The sequence below is a fragment of the Thamnophis sirtalis genome, unplaced genomic scaffold (assembly GCF_051295495.1).
Source record: "Thamnophis sirtalis isolate CommonGarterSnake01/CBP01778 unplaced genomic scaffold, rThaSir2_p1.2 scaffold_4, whole genome shotgun sequence".
NCBI classification, from domain to species: Eukaryota; Metazoa; Chordata; class Lepidosauria; order Squamata; family Natricidae; genus Thamnophis; species Thamnophis sirtalis.
The window spans coordinates 7,549,180-7,566,164 of NW_028261384.1; the positions used below are offsets into that span (position 1 = coordinate 7,549,180).

The following is a 16,985-nucleotide window of genomic DNA, read 5'->3' on the forward strand; positions in this document are numbered from 1 at the left end:
TTGCCAAAGTTAGGAAACAGCGTTCTACAAGTAAGTGACCATTGATACTTTTTATTACCAAATGATAGGAAAAACATTTTTTTCTGTGTACTAAAATTTACATAAAAGGTGAAGGATGGGTAAAGGGATTAGTATCATAATTGTTGTTTTTTCTATTAACTATTGGCTTTGAATGGATATACCCAGCCATCTTTTATTCAAAAAGTGTTTTTGCTAGTCTGAGCCAACTCATTTCAGAGGAATTTGAACCCTTTTCAGCCAAAATACAGCAAATAATCAACACAAGAAAAACAACTACAAACTAATTTTCAGAAGTCATTGTTTATCTTCATATGGGGGTTTAAAAAAAAATACCCCCCCCCCCAGGATATCTAAAATGTTCGGTTGAGAATATACAAAAAAGGCATAATAAAATTTATATAATTGATTTAAACATGGTTGCAAGAGATAAAGGAAGCAATGCCTCTAGAATAAAATACATACTAACAATCAATTAATTACAATCCTAAATAAAAAAGAGGATAATAAAATCATTATCAACATGTTTAACTGCCTCCCGCATTTAACTAGAAAATAGGTTCCCTGTTTTTCATCAGGGGGGGACTGCAGTGAGGAAAATCCTTAAAATTCTGTAATTTCCCCTAATATGTAACTCTTGCTAAATAGTGCTAACAAATCTGCCCAAAGGAAGTATAATAAAACTAAAAAGGGATAAACTCTCTACTTTCATTTGGGGAATATCCCCCACACTCATTTCGTGATGTATCTCTATCAGAGAAAGAATTTGGGAAGAGAAATCTCCCTGGACACACAAAAAAGGGAAACAGAGAAATAAGCAAAATGTTAGGCCAATAGCAAAAAGGGCCAAGGAAATTAGCATATGTCTCAAAATGACAGCCAGTTTGGTGTAATAGTTGAGGCACAAGGCTAGAAATCAGGAAACCGTGAGTTCTAGTCCCTTCTCAGGCATGAAGTCAGTTGGTTGATTTGGGGCCAATCTCTCTCTCTCTCTCTCAGTCCTGGGAATGAGGCAATGGCAAGCCACTTCCAAAAATGTTTCCTGGAAAAATTTAGTGACTAATCCAGGAAATTGCCAGGAATTGAGACTGAGTTAAAGACACCCACTTATTTAAAAAAAAAAATCTATATTCACAATATTGCCCTAATTTGCCACTGATCAGATGAATAGCCTAAGGCAAACCATCTTCAGCTGGTGATGATTGGTGTTGAAAGAACCCATCTTGTTTTTATATTTTATTTCATAGTTCTGGCTTTTTCTTTTCTCTCTCTGGAACTGGAAACTTGGATTTCTACTTGAATTGGAAGTCCTTTTAATCTTCAAGGACCAGCTTTGAAGGAACAGCATCTCGTCTCTCAGACCCAACATTATTTGGAGGGCAAAAAGGGTTTGGAGGGTTTTTTTGTTCTTTCTTTAAAAAGCAGTAATGGACACAAGGACAACAACATTTCTTATGGGTTCCAGTCCTTTTAAAATCCGATCAAAGGGGTTGAATGCCGGACGGTCAACATCGATGATCTAGTTGACCTCAACATCTCTGCTCAAGGACATTTGCTTATTTCTTCACTGGCTTAGAATTGCTAAAGGTGACAAAGACCACCCCTGTTTCTTGGTGACCATCATCTGAAGGGAAATTTGCTGGGCTGTTGAGATACCGGCGAAGTATTGGAGAAGCTGTGACTTCATATCTGGTTGGGCAAGACACAATGCCGCAAGTGGAGGAAGTCTGGGTCTCGGATTGTTTGGTGACGGTTGTGGACGATGTGATGATTTTGTTTCCAAATTCATCCACCTCCTCGTACTGCTCCGTCACTGTCCGGGTAGCCCCATATAGTTTGGATCCATCGTGGCTCGTTTGCAGCTCTAGGATACTCTTCTGTCTCCTGGGGTTGGAGGGGCTTAAAGCACTTAAAGAAGTCTTGGAGTTGCAATCAGAAGCTCCCTCTTGGGCTGTGTCCTTCTCCTTGGTACCATTACTGTTGAGGTGTTGAGCCAAGTGTCTGGCACTGCTAAGCTGTTGCTGTTTAATCAAGCTTCCTCCTTTTTTAATTTGGATGACCTCCGGATCCCCTTCACCGAGGGTCCTTTCGTAGCCATCGGATCTCATCGGTTTACTCGGCAAGGAGCTGAAAAGATTTGGAGAGAATGCCTCTCTTTTGGCGGCCGCTTCCATAGGGTGGGATGAAACCAAAGGCACAATCTGGGACGACTCTGTGTTTTTCCGTGCAGCAGATTGAATGGAGATGTAGGAGGGAGAAGAAGGAGAATTTGACCGAGGCTGAATCACACGTGGAACTTCTAGGGACAGTTTGGGCGCCTCGTGCTGATCAGCCACCTTGTCTCCTTCCCATGATGGGCTCGGTGTCCTCTTTTCTTGCTTGGCTTTGCTGGATATAATACTGATTTTGCGTATATTATTCCCCGCTGCAAGGCCTTGAGAACTTCCAAGCGATTCCTTCAGGAGGCCTGAGAGCCCAGCTATGTCTGATTCAGACTTGAGACTAGAAATGGAATATAGAGCTTTCTTAATGGCGTCTTCAATATCCAGAAGTCTACTCAGGGTCTGCTCCTTCAGGTGAACAATCTCAGCACTGGCTCGTTCCAGATCTTCAAAAGCTAACTCCACCGACGAGACACTCTCCGAATCTTCTTTAAGTTCCTTCAGCTGTTCGGGTTTCTCTATTTTGGGCTGTTTTGTCTGCTGAGGCTTTTCATCGGCCACCCAAACGGCCACGTTCTCAAAGAGATTTCTCAAGGCCTTGACGTCCACCTTCGATGTCTCCTCTTCAAACTCCTTCACTTGGGTCAATATTTCTTCTAGAGCCTCCTGTTTCCGTAGGTTTTCAAATATCTCCATGGCTTCCTTGACGTTCCCTTTCATGATCTCCTCTTTATGGACAGATAATCTCTTGCGACGTTCTTCTTCGGTTTCCTTGCCAGGCTTTCCCCTCATGACCACGCCAAGGTTTCTCTTCTCCGCATCCCAGTCGTTCTTCGTTTCTGGATCCCTTGAGCCACCTCCGTGTGCAATCAGATCTCCTGTAAGAAGCTGTTTGGCTTCTGAGTCTGGGGAAAGAGCAGAGGCTGAGCTGTCTGCGTGTGATTCCACGCTTGTTTTTTCTGGCTGTGATGGTGTGGCATGGGTCATGACCGTTCCTTTCCTCAGAACATTGGCGTGGCATTTTGCAGACAAATAGGGCTTCCTCTGAACTTCTAGATTAGGATTAAGATTAATTTGGCATTCAAAAGGTGTGAGAGAATCTTGCTTCTCGGGTAAAGGACATCTCTTTTCTTCTTGGGGTGTCTCCTGGAACCCTTGAAGGTCCTTGGTTAGATGACAATTTCCTCCTCCAGGGCTCTCCAGTCCAGTTCTTACTGTCTCTAACAAAGAGCTGTGGCCAATCACATTGACTCTGGCCCTCTCCTCTTTCCTTGCCTTAGATTTCTCTTCTTCATCCTGCAGAGGCAATGTGATGATACCTTTTACTGACTTCTTCTCAACACTGATGCCCTCAACGTTGGTCACTTTGGGTGAAGGACACACAGCGGAATCCTCTCTACATTCCAAGTGTCCCCAAATCTCAGGTCCACATGCTTGGTTCATTGTAGGTGAAGTCTTTGGCTTGTTCTGTTGTTCAATCAAGGTGGGAGACTTGGAAGGAGAAGGAAGCAGGGGTGCTTTCCCCGGTTGCCCTCTGTTGACGCCAGCAGGATGGGGGAGTCCCTCCTTCAAAAGGAAGTCTGGTTTTGGGGGGACAACAGGCTTTTTCCTTGGTGGGGTGATCACATCGGGCTTGGTTGGCAGCTGCGGCTTTTCTGAAGATCTCTGATGACCCGCTTTGGTTGGGGAAGACAAGGGAGTTTTGAGGTCACATGGCTGCGTGGATGGGGAACAGCACCGAACTTCAACCTGTCCTGGTTGAGGTGAAGCCGCGTGGACATCAGGTCTCATCAATGAAGCTGGAGGAGGAGGAGGAGGAGGAAGGTCATTAACATCTAGTGAGTCTGCAGGTGGCACAGCTACAGTAACTGTCTGTTCACTAAGACATTCAACCTCCTGTTTCTGTTTACCCATGGAATGTGACTGCCCTGCGTTTCTGTATATCATGGCTGCTTTAAAGTCCCCTTGGGATACATTAACGTTAGACTTCTCCAGAGACTTAAGCGCGGCTTTTAAGTTGCCGCGGACCACATCCTCTTTCTCGACTTGCCTCTGCTCGGTTGCAGCGTTCTGCAGAGCTCTGATAGCTGTCTTTACATCCCCTCTGATTATAACATCTTGCTCGCGTTCTTCAGGAACGGAGTGCTCTTGGTAGTCCAATTCTAGGAATGGATTTACATAAGACTTCACGGGCTTGGCTGTGTATAGGCCGTCCTTAATACTAAGGTCTGTCCTAGGTAACACTTGGCCAGCTTGGTGGGCCACAAAAGGCTGTGTCCCTCCCTGTCCTTCCTCGGGGTCACTGACCTTTAGGGGCAAGGATGCCGGGCTCCTCTGAGACAGATTGACACCAGGTCCGAACGCCTCCTGCGGTCTAGAAGAGGACACTTTGCTACTTGGATGTAGCTTGCTGACCGCACAGCCTTCTTTGGGCACTGTGTTTTGCACCACTGCAATGCAGGGTTGGGTGCTGCACAGTTGCACGTTGTCAGTCATCTTTTGCAGCTTATTCTGCACTTGCTGCTGCAGAGTTTGGGCTTCTGCTGTGGCTCTCCTTAGGCTATGCATTGCAGCTTGAAGATCATTCCCAGGGACCTGTGTTGTTGGGGGTTGAACTGTTGTAGAGTTGATTTCTCCTCCTGCCTTGAAGCTGTGGTGAACTTCAACCATCTTCCAATCTGCCACTTGCATGGATGTTCTTTCCTTTCCATTTTCCAGAATTATTTGTGGTCCTGGTGTTCTTTGGCTACTATTTTGGGCTCCTTCCGCCAACCGGCAGGGCAATGTGACAGGTGGAAGAACTATGCTTTCTTTGGATGACAATGGGGTCCCACAGTGTGCCAAATGAAAGGGAGTACAACTTGGATGACTTGCGTGGGGGGCTTCTCTTTCTGACACACCTTCTTTGGCCTTCCACAAGAATGCTTGCTGAGAGCAGTCATGCTTCCCTTGGATCACATCTGCCGTCATCACTCCTGCCTTGTCCTGCACCATGGTTGGTGCCGCGACCGCTTGCCCAATTTTTGGCGGTTCTTCTTTCGCTTGTGTAGAAACGAGCGATTCTATCTCCGACTCCCTCTGGAGGTTCTTTAAGTAGTCAAGATCTCCCTTCTCAATGCAGCGAGTATACAACTGGACATTCCCTTTCTCGTTGTCCTCTGGTTTGATGGTCGCTGTGGTTCTCTGCCCTCGTGAAGTCAGGAGATTCCCGATCACTGACTTTACATCACCTTTCACAAATGTATGCTGTTCAGCCACCCATTGACGGAGGGAGTAAATAATCACCTTTGTTGATCCTGTGTCTGCCTCCTGCATAACTATTCCTTTCTTAGCTGAGATCTCTTGGTTAAGAAGTTCTTGAAGAGTCCTTGCCATGTTGTTCCTCATTTTCTCTTGGCTCTTCTCAGCTTTGTCAAAGTCCAACAGCTGTATGGGATTAATTTTGATACCGCCATTCTCCTCTTCTCGCACTAGCAACCCACAGGCCTCCACGTAACTATTCTGGAGGAGTTTCGACAAGACCACTTGCAAACTGTCTTCTACAACCATTTCATCTTGAACTTTGGGGGTTTCCTGGTTGCTAAAGTGGTATGCTGCCATCTTGATGCCCTTGGTGTTGTTGGCTTCAATAAGGATGCCGTTCTTTTGGATCAGCTGATGGGAGAATAACAGTTCCAAAGTATCTGATGGTGTTCTCTCTTTGGCCTCCACTTCTCTGCCGCAATGAAGAGAGCTGAATTCATCCAGAGGGGTTCTTTCAAACAGCCACGTGGTGCTTTTTACACAGGCCTGAGGAATTCCTTCCAGGGACTCTGTGCTTGTTGAAGTCTCTGTGTCTTTGAGACTGTCCATTGGTTGAGTCTCAAAGAGCCATGTGCAGCGTTTGACAGCTCCTTTATGGATATCTTCTCTCTGGACTGTGGTCAAGCTACAGGCACCTTCAGAATCTCCTTTCAAGGAATCCATGGGTTGATTTTCAAAAAGCCAGGTGGATGTCCTGACATCTCCTTGCTGGACGTCACTGACACTAACCATCCTCACGTACTTCTTTTGGCTGAGTTGTTCTGACTCAAAAAGTTGCTTGCTCGATTGGACATCTCCCTTCGGTACCTCCTCAACGCTCTTCAAGGTGGGCTTCGTTTCTTCTGCCATGGAATCGAGAGGCTCTGTTTCAAATCTCCACCTAGCGGATTGGACGTCTCCCTTCTTGAAATCCTCTTGCGTTACAGCTCGGATTAGAAAGACCTCGTCGTCTTTCTTGATTTCATCCAAGGGTTTCGTCTCAAATTGCCACCGGGCACCTTTCACGTCACCTTTTATGACTTCCTCCTTCTTCACCGAGGTCACTTCATGGTATCCCCCGTCTTTGTCCTGGATAGCATAGAGAGGCTGGGTCTCAAACAGCATAATGCAAGAGTTGACGTTGGGTTTCCTTGAGGTTTCTTCGCGGGCTTTTTGGATTTGCGTCTCGTTCTCTTTTTCATGGATCTGATCAAGAGAGAAGGTTTCAAAAATGAATCTTTTGCCCCCAACGTCTCCACCTTGAATGGTATTTTCCAGAGTTATCTCTGGGAGACTCTCGGCACTGCTCTTCAAAGTATCCATGGGGCAGTTTTCAAAGAGCCAAGTGAACTTGGGCACAGCCCCAGGTTCAATGTTTCCATCTACTGGGCTTTCTTTCACGACTATCCTTGATTTAGCTGCTGTATCCAAAGGCTTGGCTTCAAAGAATTCTTTTACTCTGGACACCTCTCCAGACTGTATCTCCACCCGGCTGGAGCACCTGATGATTTTCTGGCTATTTCCAGGGATATTACTGGACAGAGGTTCCATTTCAAAGAGATGCCGGACAGTTTTCACATCTACCCCTTGCAATTCTTCCTGGTGGAAGGTCTTTCTGACTTGTAAGTGCTGTTCCTCTTGACCTTTCAGGGTATCCAAAGGTTGAGTTTCAAACATCCACGTATATGATTTGACATCAGCTTGAGGCACGAGCTCTCCTTGGTTCTCCTTCATCTCATCTTTTTCACACAGGGCATCGATGGGTTGTGTCTCAAACAACCACCGACAAGTCTTTACATCTCCCCCTTGAGAAACTTCCCTTTTCTCAAAAATGTTCTGCTCTGCTTGGTTGACTTGGCTGTGGATGACATCGATGGGCTGGGTTTCAAAGAGCCACTTGGCTGTCTGAACATCTCCAGCCATTATCTCCTGCTTCGTGATGCCCTTGATCACATCCACTTTTTGGATGCTCCCATCAAACTCATCTAAAGGTTTGGTTTCAAACATCCATTTGTAGTTCTTCACACCTCCACTGGTCACTTCCTCGTCTCTACTCACAGATGTGACTTGGTGGAAGTGGCCAAAGGAGTCCTTAATGGCGTACAAAGGTGTTGTTTCCAACAGGAGCTGGTTACTTTTCACCTGCCCAGAAGGGATGTCTTCTTCTCCCTTGGTGATCTCCTCAGTGCTGACTTGCCTGATGCTATCTAGAGGGAGTGTCTCAAAGAGGCTCTTGAATGCTTTCACATCTCCTTTCTCTACCTCTTGGACAGGTGCAGCGGAGGAATCTTCAGCGGGAGTTTTTGAGATGCTTCCAAAAGGGCAGGTCTCAAAAAGATGTTTTGTTTGCTTCACAGCTCCTTTCTCATCTTTTGAAAGCTCTACTCTTCTTAAACGCCCAACTTCAAAATGATCCCTCAGGGTTTCCATAGGTTGGGTTTCAAATAGCCAGAGAGTTGATTTCACATCCCCTTTGATAACTTCTTCCTTAGCTGGAGGGCTGCTGGAGGACTCGCCTTTCAGACTATCAAGAGGTTGACTCTCAAAAAGTAGGCACTGTTTGCCGACATCGGCTCCTTCGATAAGATCTGGAGAAGCTTTGAAATCTTCTTCGGACACTGTGAACTCCTTTATGGCATCTAGAGGTTGAGTTTCAAACACCCATTTTGTTCCGCTGACATTTCCCTTGGCAGCTTCCTCCAGAGATATCCCACGAATAACCTGAACTTTGGAAGTATCCTTGTTGATGGTGTCCAACGGTTGGGTTTCAAACAGCCACCGAGCCGTCTTCACAGAGTTGGTTTGTATTTCTTCTCTGCAGATGGATTTGATCTCATGAACGCTTCCTGTTTTATCCTGGAGAGCACAGACCGGTTCAGTCTGGAAAAGCTTGACGGTTTTCTTGACGCCTCCTTTGAGTTCCTGAATCTCTGACTTGAGCTGTAGGATGCTCTCCTCTTCCACAGAGTTGCAGTGACCCAAGGCCTCTAAGGAATGAGTTTCAAAGAGTTGGGCTGCTCCTTTCACATCCCCTCGCTCAACAGGTTCTTTCAAGACTACTTCTTGAACACTTGTCTCGTCCAGGTACATTTTGTTTAAAGAGTCTAAAGGTTGAGTTTCAAATAACCACCGAGCTGCATTTACGTCTCCTTTCTTTTCTGGTAGCTCCGATCCTTTGGCCGAAGTGAGCAGCTCGTCTCCGTCTCCGGAAGGCTGGCCTTCAAACCTCATGGACCTGTTCTTTACATCTCCACTTGGGATGGCTTCTTCCTCGGACAGCTTTTTAGCAGCTTGACGTTCCCCGATGGAGTCCAGGGACCAGTTCTCGAAGATCCAACGCATGGATTGAACTTCGCCTGGGACCACAGCATCCTGAGTCGCCATGACTGCCTCGTTAGGGTCATCTGGACTCAACATTTCTGCCAGGTCTTCTGTCACAGCCTCTTCCAGGTTTTTTCTCAGCTCAGGGTGCATGTGGCGGTAAAGTCTTTTGAGCTCGTTCACTTGGCGTTGCTGGTAGAACTTGGAGAAGGATTCCTTAGGCGGAGGTAAAGGAAGACAGCTGGAATCCTGTGTCACAGGGGCAGCAGGGGAGTCCTGGAGATGAAGAAGAGGAGGAGGAGGAGGTGGTGGTAGATCTTCCACTGCTTTCTTCATATCTGCACTGGAAGTCCTTTCACTCTGAGTGTCTGCCATCTCTAAGGAAACAGGGTTTTCAGCATCAGTATTATGCCACCATCAACCATCCTGTTAGTGTCCAAACTCATGCAACAGTTTGGGTTAATATTGAAAAGAGGTGTCTTCATTCCAGACGTCTGACACACCCACACCCACACCCACATACACACCCACACACCCACACACCCCACATCCCACACCACTGAGAATTCCACCATCAATACTACAGGTAGTCCTCGACTTGCAACCACAAGGGATTTCAGTTGTAAGTCATTGCAGTTGTAAGTCGAGGCACCCCTTGTCTGGAGTTGATGTTTCTACTGGCTTTATCACTGTCGTAAAGCAAGCCACCATGGTCTTTAAGCAAATCACATGGTCGTTAAGTGAATCTCGCCTATCCAATGCACTTTTTTTTGGGGTGGGGCATTTTCTGCTGGAAAACACAATTGTAAATTGTGGCTGCGTGGCTGCAGGAACACTGCAACTGGTCGTAACAGAGATCTGGTTGCCCAGCACCCAAAATGCAATCACATGACTACAGGGTTGCGTAGGTCAGCCGTACCTTTGAGGACGGGTAGCAAGAAGCTTTTTCTAAATACATTTTAATTTTGAATAAGTCATTAAGCAACTGTCTGCTAAGCGAAGGGTGTGTTGATGAGTGGGGTGAAGAGATGCCTAACTTGACACAGAAGATCGAAGTGGTACTCTGGTGTTTAATGCTTTATTCAGGCATTCCAGAAGGTAACAAAGGTCATCTAATCTGGTTGGCATAGCAATAGCAATAGTTAGACTTATATACCGCTTCATAGGGCTTTCAGCCCTCTCTAAGTGGTTTACAGAGTCAGCATATCGCCCCCAACAACAATCCGGGTCCTCATTTTACCCACCTCGGAAGGATGGAAGGCTGAGTCAACCTTGAGCCTGGTGGGATTTGAACAGCCAAACTACTGAACTGCAGTCAGTTGAAGTAGCCTGCAGTGCTGCATTTAACCACTGCGCCACCTTGGCTCCTTGGCATCAGAAATGGATAGCAGGGAGAGAGATGGCAAGGAGCAGGCCTGGCAGCCTCTTAGCACATAACTTCCTATATTTGGACAATGGCCATCGGTTCCTTGTGAATGGTCATAATGTTCCAGTGAGTAGCTACAACAAGGAAGCCATTTGCACCCTATAAATCTGGCTCACACCGAAGCATTACGCCCAAAAGTTGGCCTCCTCAGGGTGCCGTCGGCCAGACAGTGTCAGCTAGCGACCCCCAGGGGGAGAGCCTTCTCTGTGGGAGCGCCTTCCCTCTGGCGTGAGCTGCCCCCGGAGCTTCGTATAATCCCCAACCTCCGGTCCTTCTGACATGCCCTAAAAAATTGGCTGTTCAAGCCTGGCTTGAACAAAACAAAATAACTTATTGACCACAGTTAATTTTAATTCAATTTTTTTTTTAAGTGTATTGTCAATTTTAATTAGGTTCGGGATATTCCATTTAAATTTTTTAAACTTTTGTATTGTGTGTTTCTTTTAATTGTTGTACGCCGCCCTGAGTCCTTGGGAGAAGGGCGGCATATAAATGTAATAAATCTCAATCTCAATCTCAAATCTCAAAAGCTTGGAATGAATGGTGCCTATTCTTTTGGGGGAATTTGGAGGAGAAGTTCTACCTGTACCTGTGTCTAAAGATGCCCTGTCTGACGTTTATTGGCTGCCTCTGGTGAGCCCATCTGAAAAGAAGAATTAAGAGGTGGCATGATAACAACCTTTCAATATTTGAGAGGCTGCCCCAAAGAAGAATGGATCAATCTATTCCCCAAAGGCAAGGCAAGATGGAAACTAGTCAAGGAGAGATTCAACCTAGAAATAAGGAAACTTCCTGACAGTGAGAACAATTAACAAGTGGGAGGCTTCAGAAGTTGTGGGTGCCCCATCACTAGAGGTTTTTAGGAAGATATTGTAATGCCATCGGTCTAGAATGGTATATAGGGCCTCCTGCCTCAGCAAGGGGTTGGCGTAGAAGATCTTAAAGGTCCCTTCAATTCTGTTATCCTGCTACTCTTGCATGTTTAATAGCAATAGCAATAGCAGTTAGACTTATATACCGCTTCATAGGGCTTTCAGCCCCCTCTAAGCGGTTTACAGAGTCAGCATATCGCCCCCACAGTCTGGGTCCTCATTTTACCCACCTCGGAAGGATGGAAGGCTGAGTCAACCCTGAGCCGGTGAGATTTGAACCGCCGAACTGCAGATAACAGTCAGCTGAAGTGGCTGCAGTACAGCACTCTAACCACTGCGCCACCTCGGCTCTAAAAGTTTCTGGTCATTTTCATTTTTTCATTGTTCAGGAAAACCAACAAATAAGTGTGTGAAGCAGCTCCAAAGATTAGAAGTCTTCCAAAACCATCCCTTAAATTTCAATTCATTGTGTTAAAATGGTTGACTGACTGACTGATGGATTGGTTGATTCATTGTCACCCAACAAATCAGCATCAAGAAGATCTTGTTTGGAAAGAATCATTTAGGCATCCTATTCTTCAATGGTTTTAGCTGGAGAGTTGGAATCTCGGAGGTTCCAATATTTCCAACAACAATCTCAATGTCCCAACATTTGAGGGGTTCCTACAAAGATGGGGGGGGGGTCAAACTATTTTTCAAAGCATCAAAAGGCGAGAAGAGAAACAACGGACGGAAGCTAATCAAGGGGAGAAGATGTTGGATAGCCATTTGTCTGAAATGGTATAAGGTTTCCTGCCTAGGCAGGGGGTTGGACTAGAAGACCTCCAAGGTCCCTTCCAACTCTGCTATTGTATTATTGTATAACCTAGAACTAAGAGGAAATGTCCTAACAGTGAGAGCAATCAACCAATAGAACGGATTGCCTTCAGAAGTTGCAGCTGGCCAGCACACATGCGAAGCTGCACCGCGCATGTATGTTGGCCAGCTGATTTTCGGGTCACTGCCGTGCATGCTTGGGGGGGTCACACATAAATGTATGGGAATGGGGGAGCATGGGGGAGCGGTGTGCCTCCCTGCATCCCATTTTTTGGTCGCAGGAGGCTGCAGGGAGGCCTGCTAGGCACAAAATGTGGCGCGTGCATGCGCAGGGGGAGGGGTGATTGTGGGGGTGTCGCATGCACATTGCATTCTGGGTGTGGCCATGCACGCACTCACTTTTGGCATGCGATGTTAGCCATAGAGAGTCTCCTGCTTGAGCAGGGGGGCTGGACTAGAAGATCTCCAAGGTCCCTTCCAAATGTTTTATTCTGTGTTCCATGGTTGTTGAAGTAATTCATATTGAAAGAATTATATATTGGAGCCTCGGGGGTCTGTGGGGTGCCTTATGGTTTTCAGATAGATAGTCCTCGACTTATGACTAGCCGCTTAGTGACTGACTGAAGTTCTGACAGATCCTCCTGTGGGGATACTTGGGACCTGAATTTGAAGTTCTGACGGTCAAACCGCCCCCTTCTTTTTGGGCTCAGCAACTGAGTCACATGGATGGACATTTGCAACTGGACCACAGTCAGAGGTTTCAGAAGTAAGGACTTCCGCTCCCATGACTGGCTGGGGAATTCTGGGAGTTGAAGTCGGCACATCTGAAAGCTTCCAAGGTTGAAAACAAGATTACTTTTCAGTTTCCCAATTTAGCCTACAGCTCTATGATTCTCTGGTATGCAGGCCGTCCTTGACTTATCACAGTTCATTTAGTGAGTGTTCACAGTTACAACGGCACTGAAAAAGGAGACTTATGACTGTTTCCCACATTTACCGTATTTTTCAGAGTATAAGACGCACCAAGGTTTTGAAGAGGCAAATTAAAAGAAAAAGTTTTTGCACTCTGCAAAATTCCCAAAATCGGCCTGTTTTTCAAAAAATGGGCCTGTTTTGGGGTTTTTGTTTTTTTTAAAGGGCATGAATAGCTTTTAGGAGGCTTGTAGAGTGCTCCTGGAGGATGGGAGGCAAAAATGAGCAGAAAATGGCCCATTTATCGCTCATTTCTGCCCTCCCAAGCCCCCCAGGAGCACTCTGGAAGCCTCCTAAAGGCTATGCACGGCCATTTTGCAAAGGATGCGGGGTTTCAGGAGGCAAAAAATGCTGTATTCAGTGTATAAGACGCACCCAGATTTCCACCCTCTTTTTTGAAGGAAAAGGGTGCGTCTTATACTCTGAAAAATACAATATTTTCCACACATGGGGTTCTAGCATCCCCATGGTCATGTGATCAAAATTCCCCTGCTAGGCAACTGATTCATATTTATGACGGTTGCAGTGTCCCAGGTCATGGGATCACTTTTTGCAAACTTTGGACAAACAGAGTCAATGGGGAAGCCATATTCACTTAACAACTGCAGTGATTCACTTAACAACTGTGGTGAGAAAGGCTGTAAAATTGGGCAAAATTCACTTCACAACTATCTCAGAAAAAAATGGGCTCAATGATGGCCCGTAAGTTGTGGATTACTTGTATCTCTCATGCAGCTATTAATGGTCCCGATCCTCCTTAGCTTCATAACCCAATGAGGTAAGAGATGCCAGCTTCTATAGCAGGCAAAATTACAGAAAGAAGGAAGGATACAGTGGAGGAAAATAGCTGGATTATTTGCTTTTCATTCCTTTCTCTCACAGGACCTGATGGACTTGCATAATGTACAAAATCAAAGAGATCCCTGAATTAAAACATATGAATCCACTCCCTTCTCCTGCACATTTTTAACATGGTGAGTTCCTCAGTTATATGCATGAACATACGTTTTTTTAATAAGCAAGAAACTACTGTGAGAGTAAGCTAGAAGAAGAAGAAGAAATGAAACGGCATTTGCAAACTAATTTGGATTAGTGGAGTTCCAAAAATGCAATTATCACATGAACTGCAGCCATTTGACAGCAGAAATTGGGTTAGGCAACCATAGTCTAAGAATTTCCTACCTGCTTGATTACTGGTTATCAAGAGTATTATAAGGAATCTGGTGTATGAAATTCTGAATAGAACATAGAAAAACAGAAAAGCAGTTTAGATGGTGCATGATTTATACACGGGTAGTGTATGATATAAATTTAACCTTTCTTTCTTTCTTTCTTTCTTTCTTTCTTTCTTTCTTTCTTTCTTTCTTTCTTTCTTTCTTTCTTTCTTTCTTTCTTTCTTTCTTTCTTTCTTTCTTCAGACACTTGGCAACTGATTCATATTTATGATGTTTGCAGTGTCCTGCAAAAGTGATCCCCCTTTTGCAACCTTCTGGCAAGCAAAGTCAATGGAGAGGTAAGATCCACTTAACAACCCATGTTACTAATTTAACAATTGCAGTCATTCACTTGGCAACTGTGGCAAGAAAGGTTGTAAAATGGGACATAACTTACTTAACATAACTTATTTGTTTAGCAATGGAAGTTTTGGGCTCAATAGTGGCCATAAGTTGAGGACTGCCTATATTTGCTTGTTCATTATGCTGCAGACCCACTCTCCCCTTATGCCAAACCATAAAATGCAAACACACTATATTCGGTTCACTTTTCTGTGGTGTCCCTCTAATGCACTGTTCGCTAATCTTAGCCATGTTAATATCCCATGCTGGCTGGGATATTCTGGGAATTGAAGTCCACATATCTTAACATGGCTAAGATCGGCGAACGCTGCTTTGCTGGGTCCTTCGTCTCCTCCCCAGCCTAAGAGTGGGTCAATCTTAAGTGGTCATTAGTTGGATCGACATTACAGTGGCATTTTCCTCCCTTTTCTTCTTCTTCTTCCATTACTGAGAAAACACAGCATCAAAAGTATATAAAATCTTTCGGTTTTATCACCCATTAATCTGGGGGAAAGTCGGGTTAAAAAGGCAAAGAAAATAACAATGGGGTTGTAATGGTGTAGTTTTCTGTCATATCAAGGAAGAAGGAACAGTTCAGTCACTTAGAAATGTCACAATTAAGTTCAGGCCGTAGAATTAAATGAATCCTAACTGAATATCTAGGAACTGATGGAGGTTAGATTTCTAAGTGAGAATCTTTCTTTCTTTCTTTCTTTCTTTCTTTCTTTCTTTCTTTCTTTCTTTCTTTCTTTCTTTCTTTCTTTCTTTCCTTCCTTCCTTCCTTCCTTCCTTCCTTCCTTCTTTCTTTCTTTTCTTCCTTCTTTTTTCTTTTTTCTTCTCACTTTCTCTCTCTCTCTCTCTTACTCCTTCATTCCTTCTCCCTCTTTCTTTCTTTCTTTCTTTCTTTCTTTCTTTCTTTCTTTCTTTCTCAATCTATCGATCTACCTACCTACTTACCTACCTACCGATCTCTCTCTCTCTCTCTCTCTCTCTCTCTCTCCCTATCTATCTATCTATCTATCTATCTATCTATCTATCTATCTATCTATCTATCTATCATCTATCTATCTATCTATCTATCTATCTATCTATCATCTATCTATCTATCTATCTATCTACCTACCTACCTACCTACCTACCTACCTACCTACCTATTTATCTATCTATTTTCTCTTTGTTCTTTCTTTCTCCTTCCTTCCTCCCTCTCTCTTGGTAAGAGAAAGGAGTAAGTACTTACTTACTATAGCTGCCGATCTCAACCAAATGACTTTGGGCGGATTACAAATCTAATGCCCATCTGATTGTCAACAGAATTTCTGACAAATTTGCTGGTTATAATGATAGTTCCCTTGGACACTAATATACAGCATCATCCATTTGTAGTAAAGTTCATCTTTCCTAGCTCAAGGCTTTAGAGAGCCATCTCCCATGTTTCTTAGCCAGCCTGGCAAGGAACTACGGGCAGTGAAATCTACCACTTTTGACTTCCAGTTGAAAAGCTGGTATAGTCCTTCTTCTAAAATCTTTCTTCATATATTTTGATGCCATCTGAGCCCAGGATTTCTAATTTTTGCACTTTGGAGTTTGCAAATTTTTACAAAGTCCCTTGTTCATTTCTGCTTCCCGTAACATTCAGAGGCATGAAATATGTGGTTAGTGGCACAAGGGGCAGTTTTGCCGCAAAAGCTCATCATGGCACTGAAAAGTAAATAGATATACACATATTTTTCCATCCGAATGAACATTTGCTGGAGAAGGACATTGCTAAAATAGTTCCAGAGAGGCAGAAACATGGCAGAAATGCAAAGCATGGAAAACTCACCCGCTGGCTCCGACGGTTGGTGGAATAAGCAGCAGCAGCTGCTACCCGGGAAAGATATAGAGCAGACCGTTCCTTGATGGAGAGAGATGGGGAGAATCCCTCTCCTTGAGGAGTCGCGTGACTTCTGTTATCAGATGCAGCTAAAACTCCAGGGAATTTTTCATCTGAAACAGAGGGGGATTCCAAAAGTTAAGAGACATCCCAGGGCGCCAGCATAAGTAGATCAAGGTTTACTCCTGGGTGGTGAAGGACAGTTTTAAGACGCAATACACGGGTCACGCTGGAGGACAGCAATTCTGGCAGAATGAGGAAAGGATGCTGGGCTGACACTGAGGATATACTCCAGCTCAAGTTTATCATTTAGCTATGGAGGCGCTTGGAGAAGTTTAGGCCTGTGCTCCTCTGTCTGACCAACCTACATCACAGCACTGATGGTGTTACCTAGTTGGGTAATGAAACGTCTGCAAGGAAGGTGGACTTGGGCCAGTCGCTGTCTCACAGCCCAACCCAGCAACTGAGACCAGAATTATGGCTATAAGTAGTGGTGGTCATTAAAGAGGCCACCAGGTGACCCTGACTGATTTTGTAAGCTTTAGCGCAACAGTTGTTAAGCAAAAGCTGCACTAAAGGATTCCATCATTTGCAATGGGTGTTTTGGTTTTTTTGGGTGGAAACCAGAAATAAATGCAAGTTTTCCACACCAAAAAAAAAAAAAAAACAATAGTAAATCATGGTTGC

The 16,985-nt window shown here is 44.7% G+C and overlaps 1 protein-coding gene across 1 annotated transcript; it reads right to left on the reverse strand.

Moving 5' to 3' along the window:
• Positions 1 to 1,006: 1,006 nt before the first annotated feature.
• XIRP1 (xin actin binding repeat containing 1) lies at positions 1,007 to 16,631 on the reverse strand. Its single transcript, XM_014054816.2, has 3 exons — positions 16,248 to 16,631; positions 14,052 to 14,104; positions 1,007 to 9,160 (listed from the first exon to the last, which is right to left on the reverse strand). The coding sequence occupies exon 3, from the start codon at positions 9,156 to 9,158 to the stop codon at positions 1,575 to 1,577; it is 7,584 nt and encodes a 2,527-aa protein (XP_013910291.2). The 5' UTR covers positions 9,159 to 9,160; positions 14,052 to 14,104; positions 16,248 to 16,631; the 3' UTR covers positions 1,007 to 1,574.
• Between the last annotated feature and the right edge of the window lie 354 nt (positions 16,632 to 16,985).